The 13,189-nt window shown below is 35.3% G+C and overlaps 1 protein-coding gene across 2 annotated transcripts in view; it reads right to left on the bottom strand.

Moving 5' to 3' along the window:
- Window positions 1-12,789, bottom strand: part of LOC145270688 (uncharacterized) — a 28,384-nt gene extending 15,595 nt beyond the window's left edge. Inside the window, exons 1-2 of one of the 2 annotated variants that reach the window (XM_080126316.1) lie at window positions 11,992-12,789; window positions 4,283-4,499 (exon numbers count right to left, since the gene is read on the bottom strand). In XM_080126316.1, the coding sequence (XP_079982442.1) occupies window positions 4,283-4,410 (128 nt within the window). In that variant the 5' untranslated portion in view covers window positions 4,411-4,499; window positions 11,992-12,789. The remainder of the gene's footprint in view (window positions 1-4,282; window positions 4,500-11,991) is intronic. The other variant, XM_080126317.1, reaches the window with a different exon arrangement.
- Between the last annotated feature and the right edge of the window lie 400 nt (window positions 12,790-13,189).

The raw sequence follows: 13,189 nt of genomic DNA, 5'->3' as shown, positions 1-13,189 counted from the left end.
AGGATAGGCTCACAACGTCTCTTCTGTGGGAGAGAGGTTGCAGGGAAGAGAAAAGGACATCCCCCACTAAGCCACAAAGTCTATTTTGTACTCTGTCAAGGCAGGATAGGCTGTTTTTAGCAGCTCCTGCCCAGATATGGCAGCAGTATTCTATCCTTGGACGTACTTGGCTTTTATATAGATAGAGAATTGCATCAGTAGCAAGATATTTTCTGGAGCGGTAGAAGGATCCCACCATCTTTCCAGCGACCTTGGCAACAGACTTGATGTACGTGTTCCATTTCAGATCAGGAGTAAAGGACAAACCCAGAAGCTTGTCAAAACACGGGACTTCTCCTAGACGAAAGCCATTCATTTCAATTGATGCCAGATGGGGATCAGAGCATTGATGATGTAAAGATAGGAGTTTGGTTTTAGATGCATTAAAGGTAACCAGCCACGTCTTCTCCCACTGAACTACTCGTTAAAGATCAGAGGAGAGAGAATCAGAGAGAGCTTTGTCATTTACAGCCTTTGATGTGTTGCCGTAGATGGTCACGTCATCAGCATAGATGTCAACGAATGATTTAAGTATGTGTTTAGGGAGATCATTGATGTAGATCAGGAAGAGAGCTGGGCCCAGGATTGACCCTTGAGGGACTCCAGCATTAATACTGTAGGCCTCTGATTTTTGTCCATCAACCACTACTCTTATGAGCCTATCGGAGAGAAATGTTTAAATGATTGAGAAAACATTTCCAGTTATACCGTAGCTGGAAATCTTGTGAAGTAGGCCCTTATGCCATACCTTGTCGAAGGCCTTTGATATGTCAAGAGCAATTGCCCTAGAAAGGAAGCCTTTATCAAGAGATTCACTAATCCTGTGAGATATAACCGTTAGCACATCTGCGGTAGATCTTGCAGAACGGAAACCATATTGTGTGTAACTAAGAAGGTTATTTCTGCTGAGGTGGTTGACTATTTCTCTATTTAATATGGATTCCAGCAACTTACTCATAACACACAGGAGACTTATTGGTCTGTACTGAGAGGGAGATGACTTATCACCTGAATTCTTAAATACAGGGCATACTGATGAGATTTTCCAGGGAGTCGGAAAGCACTTCTCCTTAAGGCAACGTTTCGTAAGTATGGGAGCAAGTTCTGGTTGAAGCTTTTTTAACACTATAATTGGGATGCCATCAGGGCCAGTTACTTTACTGGAATCAAGGTTCTTGATTAGCTTGGCGACCTCATGCACAGATATTTGTATGTTACCTAGAGTGTTCTGTGTTATAGGGTTAGGGTTAAGGAAGTTGTTGGCCTTCGTCGCATAGGGGAGAATTAGCTGCAAAGTTCTTTGCAAATAGTTTGGCCTTGTCTGATGCTGACGAGATGACGTCTGGTCCATTGATAATGGTTGGGATAGAACGCACACTTCTTTTCAGGATCCTATTTGTTATTTGCCAAAACTGGTGGGAACCAAGCCGCTGATCAGCTACTTTGGATTTAACAGACTGGGCATATAGCTCTCATGCATTTTTTATTACTCTTTTACAGTGGTTGCTGGCGTTCTTGAAAGCAGCTTTAGTCTCAGTGCATCTATTACGTTGGTAGCTATGGAAAAAGTGATTTTTGTGCGCAATGGCAGCAGCACATTCTGGGGAGAACCATGGCTGGCTGTTAGGTTTTTGTTGGAATTTTTTAGATGGTATGAATCGGTCTATGCCTACAATTAACCATTCGGTCAGATCTGATACTATAGAGGGCACTTCCTTTTTAAACATGGAATGCAGAGGTAAATCAGATATGAATGTACGGAAGCTATCCCAGTCAGCCATAGAGTATCGGTATACAGTACGGTGGAGGGGTACGTCTGGGGACTTATTACATTTCATTTTTATCTTAACTGATACGACGGAGTGGTCGGGGGATCCTAAAGGAGAATGAATGGAACATGAACATAGCTCAGGGGAAGTTGAGAGAAAAAGGTCTAGGAGGTTTGAATATTGACCGGTAGTATCAGGCACACGGGTGGGTTCGCGAACAATCTGAGTGAGGTCATAAACAATGGCAAAATCATGACAAAACCTCCCCTCATCGTCTGTCTTATTTGAATGGGTCAGCCATTCCACGTTATGGACGTTGAAGTCACCACAGATGTGGATGTTAGCTGAGGTATGTGCAGACAGGATCTGGTCTATTTTCTCAGATATACTCTTAAAGATAGTAACTCCGCTGTTGTGGGGCCGATAGAGGGCAAATATAAATGCAGTGGTGTTAGCAAGTGCAACCCTGAAGCACATATAGGGTAAATTAGGATCTTCTCTAGAGATATCCCTGCCACACGGGAAGCCATCTTTAATGTAGGCACATATTCCATGCCCATGGCGATCTTGGGGGTCAGATTTAGCTGTTTCAGATTTAAATGTTTCAACTTTAAGAAAAAAGAAAAAAAACAGGGAATAGGATCATATTTTCTTCATTTAATAAAAATACTTTTGCATATTTAACGTGTTCTAAAAACAGTTTTATCTGTTTATTCAAAGATTTTCCCATTAACAAACCGAGCATGCAAGATCTCCCCCAGGAGTGAAAAATTTACTTTCAACAGGACTTCGAACATTTATTCATATAATGCCCCCTAGATGGGACGACCAGAGATATCCCAGAAAATCCGTTCTGGCAAAAATTTATTATCACCATGACTACTGTTTGTGCACAATATTTAAAAAAAATCCAAGGTGTGGTTATTGAGAAAAGTACGAACAAACGGGAGTGAATTCCTGCTAATTAAAAAAAATTATAAGTAGATTGTAGTTTGCTTGAAGCATTGTTGAAGAAAATTATAAGGTAAAATTAAAAGCCAAGAACAATGCGAGATTTTTTTTTTTCATATAGAGTAAAATTAAATGAAAACAAAAGAAATTTTTTTTTTTTTTTTTCACACAAATTTTAACACTAAACAACAGTAATTTTTTTTTTTTTTTTCCTGTTGTATTCAATAGTGTTATAAAAAATTATGTTTGATAACAAAGTTCGTAAATGATTTCGTAAAAAAGATAAACAGTAAACATAACAAGACAAAGATTTTTATATGCAAAAAAAAAAAAAAAAAAAAAAAACAGCAATAGAACTTTTTCGCTTTCTGAAGATGAACCTGATATGGTGTAAAAGGAATCGGATATTTTTTTCTCCTTTTAATGAAACATTTTTTCATTTTTTAATGTGTTCTAAAAACTGTTTTATCTTTTGGATCCAATATTTTCTTATTAATTTAAAAAAAATTAAAATGTTTCAAGACATTAAAAATTGAAAATATCGAAAAAAGGTTATATTGTACATATACGTTATGGAACAAAGTTTTCCAGAAAATAATTTCACTTAATTAGTTTTAGTAGTATGTTTTTTACAGCGAAAAAACAATTTGTTATGATACCAAGCAAAAGGTTTGATTTTTAAAAAGAAAAGCTAGTAATAAAGACGGGGAGGGAGTGTCAGCACTTTACATTGAGTTATCTCCCCGTGGCGGGTTAAAAATTTCCATAATGGCTGATTTCAACGTGCTCTCATAAAAACGTGTTTTTTCGATGTAAAAAAAAAAAAAAAAAAAAAAACTACTCGATCAAATTAAATGAAATTTTTCCTTGGAGATCTTCAGTCCATAACGGATACGTACAATATAACCTTTTTTCGATATTTTCATTTTTTAATGCCTTCATTAAATTGTACAAAGTACCAGAACAAAATTTAAGTCAGTGTTAATTTGTATAAATGATAGCGTTAAAAAGGTTAAATTACTAGGTCCAATTCCTCTTTTGTCTGGAGACCAATTAAAATGAAATTTATAAAAAAATAACAAAATTTAATTTTTATAAATGATAGCGTTAAAAAGGTTAAATTACTAGGTCCAATTCCTCTTTTGTCTGGAGACCAATTAAAATTAAATTTATAAAAAAATAACACAATTTAATTTTTATAAATGATAGCGTTAAAAAGGTTAAATTACTAGGTCCAATTCCTCTTTTGTCTGGATACCAATTAAAAATAAATCTATAAAAAAATAACACAATTTAATTTTTATAAATGATAGCATTAAAAAGCTTACATTACTAGGTCCAATTCCTCTTTTGTCTGGAGACCAATTAAAATTAAATTTATAAAAAATAACAAAATTTAATTTTTATAAATGATAGCATTAAAAAGCTTACATTACTAGGTCCAATTCCTCTTTTGTCTGGAGACCAATTAAAATTAAATTTATAAAAAATAACAAAATTTAATTTTTATAAATGATACTTACTTTTCATGCAATGTAAAAAAGAATTCCATCAAAGCGTTGTCGTCAAGGTGCATTTCCTCCTGAATCAACTTAAACATTTCGGCATTTTTTTTCGTGAACATAATCGAAACAAATTCCTGACTTCCCATATTGTTTTTTTTTTGTTTCTAAAATTTGCACCAATGCCGCACAAACCCTTGCAACTTCCTGTTGGAAATAATGTCGGCTGGTGACAATCCTATAAAGAAAATAAAACAAATCTATATAAATCAAAAAGTAAATGTATGTATGTGTGTCTATGCAAAAATATTTAACTGATAAACCCTTAAACAATTGATTGCATAACACTGAAATTAATAGGATTAAGAGATTTTTTAATTTTAATTTTGAGTTAAAATTAAAAACTTTTATATTACACATGGCAACACAACATGTCATATATATATATATATATATATATATATATATAGTAATTTATAAAATATATACGGCAATTAAGCTACACTGAATATTCTGCGTTTCATCCACTTATAGGATTCGTCAGGCTTATGCGCGAATTCTGTGGTTGCTTCTTGTTTTTATATATGTTGAGGATTTTTAGTTAGCCAATCAGCTTTCTAGTATCCACCGCGCCCCTTCCTATCAGCCAATGGGCATGCATTTTATCGAACAAAGGATCTGTTTTAGAACTAGGTTAGTGTTTTTTTTTAATTAATTTAATAATATAGCTATGCTTGCTGTGTGTGGGGATGATTTTAGCGATGTTTCGAAATTAACTCTTTCCATATCTATTTTTAATTTCTAACTCCAAACAAGAGGGGATGTAGGTATCGATAGGTGACAATCTTATAGACCAAAGCATCTCAGAGTGTATTCAATTGAAAAATTTCTAAGTCAAACAAGAGGGGATGTAGGTATAGATAGGTGACAATCTTATAGACCAAGGCATCTCAGAGTGTATTCAATTGAAAAATTTCTAAGTCCAAACAAGAGGGGATGTAGGCATTGATAGATGGCAATCTTATAGACCAAGGCATCTCAGCGTGTATTCAAGTGAAAAATTTCTAAGTCCAAACAAGAGGGGATGTAGGCATTGATAGATGGCAATCTTATAGACCAAGGCATCTCAGCGTGTATTCAATTGAAAAATTTCTAAGTCCAAACAAGAGGGGATGTAGGTATAGATAGGTGACAATCTTATAGACCAAGGCATCTCAGAGTGTATTCAAGTGAAAAATTTCTAAGTCCAAACAAGAGGGGATGTAGGTATAGATAGGTGACAATCTTATAGACCAAGGCATCTCAGCGTGTATTCACGTGAAAAATTTCTAAGTCCAAACAAGAGGAGGATGTAGGTATAGATAGGTGACAATCTTATAGACCAAGGCATCTCAGCGTGTATTCAATTGAAAAATTTCTAAGTCCAAACAAGAGGGGATGTAGGTATAGATAGGTGACAATCTTATAGACCAAGGCATCTCAGCGTGTATTCAATTGAAAAATTTCTAAGTCCAAACAAGAGGGGATGTAGGTATAGATAGGTGACAATCTTATAGACCAAAGCATCTCAGAGTGTATTCAATTGAAAAATTTCTAACTCCAAACAAGAGGGGATGTAGGTATAGATAGGTGACAATCTTATAGACCAAAGCATCTCAGAGTGTATTCAATTGAAAAATTTCTAAGTCAAACAAGAGGGGATGTAGGTATAGATAGGTGACAATCTTATAGACCAAGGAATCTCAGAGTGTATTCAATTGAAAAATTTCTAAGTCCAAACAAGAGGGGATGTAGGCATTGATAGATGGCAATCTTATAGACCAAGGCATCTCAGCGTGTATTCAATTGAAAAATTTCTAAGTCCAAACAAGAGGGGATGTAGGTATAGATAGGTGACAATCTTATAGACCAAGGCATCTCAGCGTGTATTCAATTGAAAAATTTCCAAGTCCAACAAGAGGGGATGTAGGTATAGATAGGTGACAATCTTATAGACCAAGGCATCTCAGCGTGTATTCAATTGAAAAATTTCTAAGTCCAAACAAGAGGGGATGTAGGTATAGATAGGTGACAATCTTATAGACCAAGGCATCTCAGAGTGTATTCAATTGAAAAATTTCAAAGTCCAAACAAGAGGGGATGTAGGTATAGATAGGTGACAATCTTATAGACCAAAGCATCTCAGAGTGTATTCAAGTGAAAAATTTCTAAGTCCAAACAAGAGGGGATGTAGGTATAGATAGGTGACAATCTTATAGACCAAAGCATCTCAGAGTGTATTCAATTGAAAAATTTCTAACTCCAAACAAGAGGGGATGTAGGTATAGATAGGTGACAATCTTATAGACCAAAGCATCTCAGAGTGTATTCAATTGAAAAATTTCTAAGTCAAACAAGAGGGGATGTAGGTATAGATAGGTGACAATCTTATAGACCAAGGCATCTCAGCGTGTATTCAATTGAAAAATTTCTAAGTCCAAACAAGAGGGGATGTAGGTATAGATAGGTGACAATCTTATAGACCAAAGCATCTCAGAGTGTATTCAATTGAAAAATTTCTAAGTCCAAACAAGAGGGGATGTAGGTATAGATAGGTGACAATCTTATAGACCAAGGCATCTCAGAGTGTATTCAATTGAAAAAATTCTAAGTCCAAACAAGAGGGGATGTAGGTATAGATAGGTGACAATCTTATAGACCAAAGCATCTCAGAGTGTATTCAATTGAAAAATTTCTAAGTGCAAACAAGAGGGGATGTAGGCATTGATAGATGGCAATCTTATAGACCAAGGCATCTCAGCGTGTATTCAATTGAAAAATTTCTAAGTCCAAACAAGTGGGGATGTAGGTATAGATAGGTGACAATAAGTCCAAACAAGAGGGGATGTAGGTATAGATAGGTGACAATCTTATAGACCAAGGCATCTCAGCGTGTATTCACGTGAAAAATTTCTAAGTCCAAACAAGAGGGGGATGTAGGTATAGATAGGTGACAATCTTATAGACCAAGGCATCTCAGCGTGTATTCAATTGAAAAATTTCTAAGTCCAAACAAGAGGGGATGTAGGTATAGATAGGTGACAATCTTATAGACCAAGGCATCTCAGCGTGTATTCAATTGAAAAATTTCCAAGTCCAACAAGAGGGGATGTAGGTATAGATAGGTGACAATCTTATAGACCAAGGCATCTCAGCGTGTATTCAATTGAAAAATTTCTAAGTCCAAACAAGAGGGGATGTAGGTATAGATAGGTGACAATCTTATAGACCAAGGCATCTCAGCGTGTATTCAATTGAAAAATTTCTAAGTCCAAACAAGAGGGGATGTAGGTATAGATAGGTGACAATCTTATAGACCAAGGCATCTCAGCGTGTATTCAATTGAAAAATTTCTAAGTCCAAACAAGAGGGGATGTAGGTATAGATAGGTGACAATCTTATAGACCAAGGCATCTCAGCGTGTATTCACGTGAAAAATTTCTAAGTCCAAACAAGAGGGGATGTAGGTATAGATAGGTGACAATCTTATAGACCAAGGCATCTCAGCGTGTATTCAATTGAAAAATTTCTAAGTCCAAACAAGAGGGGATGTAGGTATAGATAGGTGACAATCTTATAGACCAAGGCATCTCAGAGTGTATTCAATTGAAAAATTTCTAAGTCCAAACAAGAGGGGATGTAGGTATAGATAGGTGACAATCTTATAGACCAAGGCATCTCAGAGTGTATTCAATTGAAAAAATTCTAAGTCCAAACAAGAGGGGATGTAGGTATAGATAGGTGACAATCTTATAGACCAAAGCATCTCAGAGTGTATTCAATTGAAAAAATTCTAAGTCCAAACAAGAGGGGATGTAGGTATAGATAGGTGACAATCTTATAGACCAAAGCATCTCAGAGTGTATTCAATTGAAAAATTTCTAAGTCTAAACAAGAGGGGATGTAGGTATAGATAGGTGACAATCTTATAGACCAAGGCATCTCAGCGTGTATTCACGTGAAAAATTTCTAAGTCCAAACAAGAGGGGATGTAGGTATAGATAGGTGACAATCTTATAGACCAAAGCATCTCAGAGTGTATTCAATTGAAAAATTTCTAAGTCCAAACAAGAGGGGATGTAGGTATAGATAGGTGACAATCTTATAGACCAAGGCATCTCAGCGTGTATTCACGTGAAAAATTTCTAAGTCCAAACAAGAGGGGATGTAGGTATAGATAGGTGACAATCTTATAGACCAAGGCATCTCAGCGTGTATTCAATTGAAAAATTTCTAAGTCCAAACAAGAGGGGATGTAGGTATAGATAGGTGACAATCTTATAGACCAAGGCATCTCAGAGTGTATTCAATTGAAAAATTTCTAAGTCCAAACAAGAGGGGATGTAGGTATAGATAGGTGACAATCTTATAGACCAAAGCATCTCAGAGTGTATTCAATTGAAAAATTTCTAAGTCCAAACAAGAGGGGATGTAGGTATAGATAGGTGACAATCTTATAGACCAAGGCATCTCAGCGTGTATTCACGTGAAAAATTTCTAAGTCCAAACAAGAGGGGGATGTAGGTATAGATAGGTGACAATCTTATAGACCAAAGCATCTCAGAGTGTATTCAAGTGAAAAATTTCTAAGTCCAAACAAGAGGGGATGTAGGTATAGATAGGTGACAATCTTATAGACCAAGGCATCTCAGCGTGTATTCACGTGAAAAATTTCTAAGTCCAAACAAGAGGGGATGTAGGTATAGATAGGTGACAATCTTATAGACCAAGGCATCTCAGCGTGTATTCAATTGAAAAATTTCTAAGTCCAAACAAGAGGGGGATGTAGGTATAGATAGGTGACAATCTTATAGACCAAAGCATCTCAGAGTGTATTCAAGTGAAAAATTTCTAAGTCCAAACAAGAGGGGATGTAGGTATAGATAGGTGACAATCTTATAGACCAAGGCATCTCAGCGTGTATTCAATTGAAAAATTTCTAAGTCCAAACAAGAGGGGATGTAGGTATAGATAGGTGACAATCTTATAGACCAAGGCATCTCAGCGTGTATTCAATTGAAAAATTTCTAAGTCCAAACAAGAGGGGATGTAGGTATAGATAGGTGACAATCTTATAGACCAAGGCATCTCAGAGTGTATTCAAGTGAAAAATTTCTAAGTCCAAACAAGAGGGGATGTAGGTATAGATAGGTGACAATCTTATAGACCAAGGCATCTCAGCGTGTATTCACGTGAAAAATTTCTAAGTCCAAACAAGAGGGGATGTAGGTATAGATAGGTGACAATCTTATAGACCAAGGCATCTCAGCGTGTATTCAATTGAAAAATTTCTAAGTCCAAACAAGAGGGGATGTAGGTATAGATAGGTGACAATCTTATAGACCAAGGCATCTCAGAGTGTATTCAATTGAAAAATTTCTAAGTCCAAACAAGAGGGGATGTAGGTATAGATAGGTGACAATCTTATAGACCAACGCATCTCAGAGTGTATTCAATTGAAAAATTTCTAAGTCCAAACAAGAGGGGATGTAGGTATAGATAGGTGACAATCTTATAGACCAAGGCATCTCAGCGTGTATTCAATTGAAAAATTTCCAAGTCCAAACAAGAGGGGATGTAGGTATAGATAGGTGACAATCTTATAGACCAAGGCATCTCAGAGTGTATTCAAGTGAAAAATTTCTAAGTCCAAACAAGAGGGGATGTAGGTATAGATAGGTGACAATCTTATAGACCAAGGCATCTCAGAGTGTATTCAAGTGAAAAATTTCTAAGTCCAAACAAGAGGGGATGTAGGTATAGATAGGTGACAATCTTATAGACCAAGGCATCTCAGCGTGTATTCAATTGAAAAATTTCCAAGTCCAAACAAGAGGGGATGTAGGTATAGATAGGTGACAATCTTATAGACCAAAGCATCTCAGAGTGTATTCAATTGAAAAAATTCTAAGTCCAAACAAGAGGGGATGTAGGTATAGATAGGTGACAATCTTATAGACCAAGGCATCTCAGCGTGTATTCAATTGAAAAATTTCTAAGTCCAAACAAGAGGGGATGTAGGTATAGATAGGTGACAATCTTATAGACCAAGGCATCTCAGAGTGTATTCAATTGAAAAATTTCTAAGTCCAAACAAGAGGGGATGTAGGTATAGATAGGTGACAATCTTATAGACCAAGGCATCTCAGAGTGTATTCAATTGAAAAATTTCTAAGTCCAAACAAGAGGGGATGTAGGTATAGATAGGTGACAATCTTATAGACCAAGGCATCTCAGCGTGTATTCAATTGAAAAATGTCTAAGTCCAAACAAGAGGGGATGTAGGTATAGATAGGTGACAATCTTATAGACCAAGGCATCTCAGAGTGTATTCAATTGAAAAATTTCAAAGTCCAAACAAGAGGGGATGTAGGTATAGATAGGTGACAATCTTATAGACCAAAGCATCTCAGAGTGTATTCAATTGAAAAAATTCTAAGTCCAAACAAGAGGGGATGTAGGTATAGATAGGTGACAATCTTATAGACCAAAGCATCTCAGAGTGTATTCAATTGAAAAATTTCTAAGTCCAAACAAGAGGGGATGTAGGTATAGATAGGTGACAATCTTATAGACCAAAGCATCTCAGAGTGTATTCAATTGAAAAATTTCTAAGTCCAAACAAGAGGGGATGTAGGTATAGATAGGTGACAATCTTATAGACCAAGGCATCTCAGAGTGTATTCAAGTGAAAAATTTCTAAGTCCAAACAAGAGGGGATGTAGGTATAGATAGGTGACAATCTTATAGACCAAAGCATCTCAGAGTGTATTCAATTGAAAAAATTCTAAGTCCAAACAAGAGGGGATGTAGGTATAGATAGGTGACAATCTTATAGACCAAGGCATCTCAGCGTGTATTCAATTGAAAAATTTCTAAGTCCAAACAAGAGGGGATGTAGGTATAGATAGGTGACAATCTTATAGACCAAGGCATCTCAGCGTGTATTCAATTGAAAAATTTCTAAGTCCTTACAGGGGCGGACGTAGGTATAGGTAGATGAGGAGCTACTAGACCAACACATGTCCACGAGTATTCAATTTAAATTTCTAAGTTCAAAACAGTGTAAATAAGTGTCTGGAAGTGCCCGATCGACGCCTACTGCCATGTTGGGTGAATGTAGGCGTAGCAAAATGCCTTCTAATCTGCTAGGCACATCGGGACTTAGTTTTTTTTCTGTCCTTTCTCTGCACCGTGTAGGTTGGCGTCTGGATGTGCCTCATCGATGCCTTGGCATATAAATGTGTAATCAAGTTAAAACTTCTAACTTCAAAACGGGAGTTAGGTACCGGTAAATGAGAAGCTTATCAATCTAGACATGTTGAAATTTATAAGTTCACACATAGTGGATAGCAAGGCGAGGAATAGGGATATAGAATAAGAAAAGAGAGATAGACAGATCTAGATAAATACAGAGGTATAAAGAGAGACAGGCAAGGGAGATACATTTCATGATTCAACTTATATGCTAATAAGAAATAGTTGATATATCAGGAACACAAGCATTGTATTTACTAGTTAATTTTACATCAGAATACACTTGTAGATTTTATGTAGCTTTTTTTCTATAGGGAACATGCAAATAGCAGACATAACATCTAGACATATAAATATATACATAAAACAATTATAGTTATGAGATATATCTGAACTAATCCAAAAAGACAATAATGATGAATATCATCACTTACCTTGGAAAATTATCCAGGCTGTATGCCTACTCACATTCCATCAAACACCAGAAAATCATGAGCAATTGCTTGGTTGATTTTTTTTATTTTTTTTATTTTAATTTTTTTCATACACATTTGTAATTGTGTCTTGTTTTATCAAGTATTTTTGTAGTTAATCTGTGGTGTTGGGAGAGGTGTTAACATGAATCAATTTTGCTTAACATTTTTTATTATGTATATTTTTTCAGTTTACAGAGTCATTCCAGTACCAAGTCTGACACTGTAATTGCTTGAAAAGTATTGCATTGGGAAGGAATCTTTTTTTTTTTTTTTTTTTGAGGTGTGCAGGAATTTCAGTAGGGGATGTTTCTACTGATTTCAGATTCCAAGACAGCAAATTTGTATTTTATTGTTTGTGCATTCTTTTATCAAGTTTTTACAGATGTTTTTGTTTTATGAAAGTGAAAATGAATGAGTTGCAAAGACATTTACATTTTTGCATTCTTTTTTTAATTCTTCACCTTTTTTGTTTTAATGTCCCAAGAGTGAACCAAGACGGATGAGTCTTATTCAGCAGAGTCGAAAAAAACAGGTTACCTTTGATTGTCCTCAATGGATTTGTCCATAGTATAATGTGTCCAAGTTATTGCCCTAATAAAGTGAGAACCATACCCCAAAACTAATGCAGAACTCTACTTAATTAAATGAGCACTCTCAAAGACAATTTATCTAACATAATTTTGAAATATGTTTTATAAAGTTACCATAGAGCTCTCAAATATATTAGGCACTCAAATAGGAAATTTGTTTCAAATACTTGTCATATATATATATATATATATATATATATATATATATATATATATATATATATATATATATATATATATAAAAACTTACAGTATATCTATACTTACATATTGACATTTAGGTTTTCAAAACATACTGCAGAGCTCCTCATGTTTTCTGAATTTTATGCTTTCGTCTACTAATCTATTGAGCACTCTTAAGTATATTTGTGTAGCTGAATTGCCATACATGTTTTTGAAAGTGTATATTTAGCTCTACTAATGTATTGTACTCTGTCAAAATAAATTTATGCAGTTGAAATGCCATATCTGTTTCTCAAATGTTTTATTTAGCTCTACTAATATATTGAGCACTCTGGAAGTAGATTTGTCTAAAATAATTGCAAAAATGTTTTCAACTCTTACTA

The sequence above is a fragment of the Euprymna scolopes genome, chromosome 46 (genome assembly GCF_053919585.1).
Source record: "Euprymna scolopes isolate OS-2025 chromosome 46, ASM5391958v1, whole genome shotgun sequence".
Taxonomy (NCBI): domain Eukaryota; kingdom Metazoa; phylum Mollusca; class Cephalopoda; order Sepiida; family Sepiolidae; genus Euprymna; species Euprymna scolopes.
Note: the sequence above shows the minus strand (reverse complement) of the source record. Positions and strands in the feature narration are given on the sequence as shown.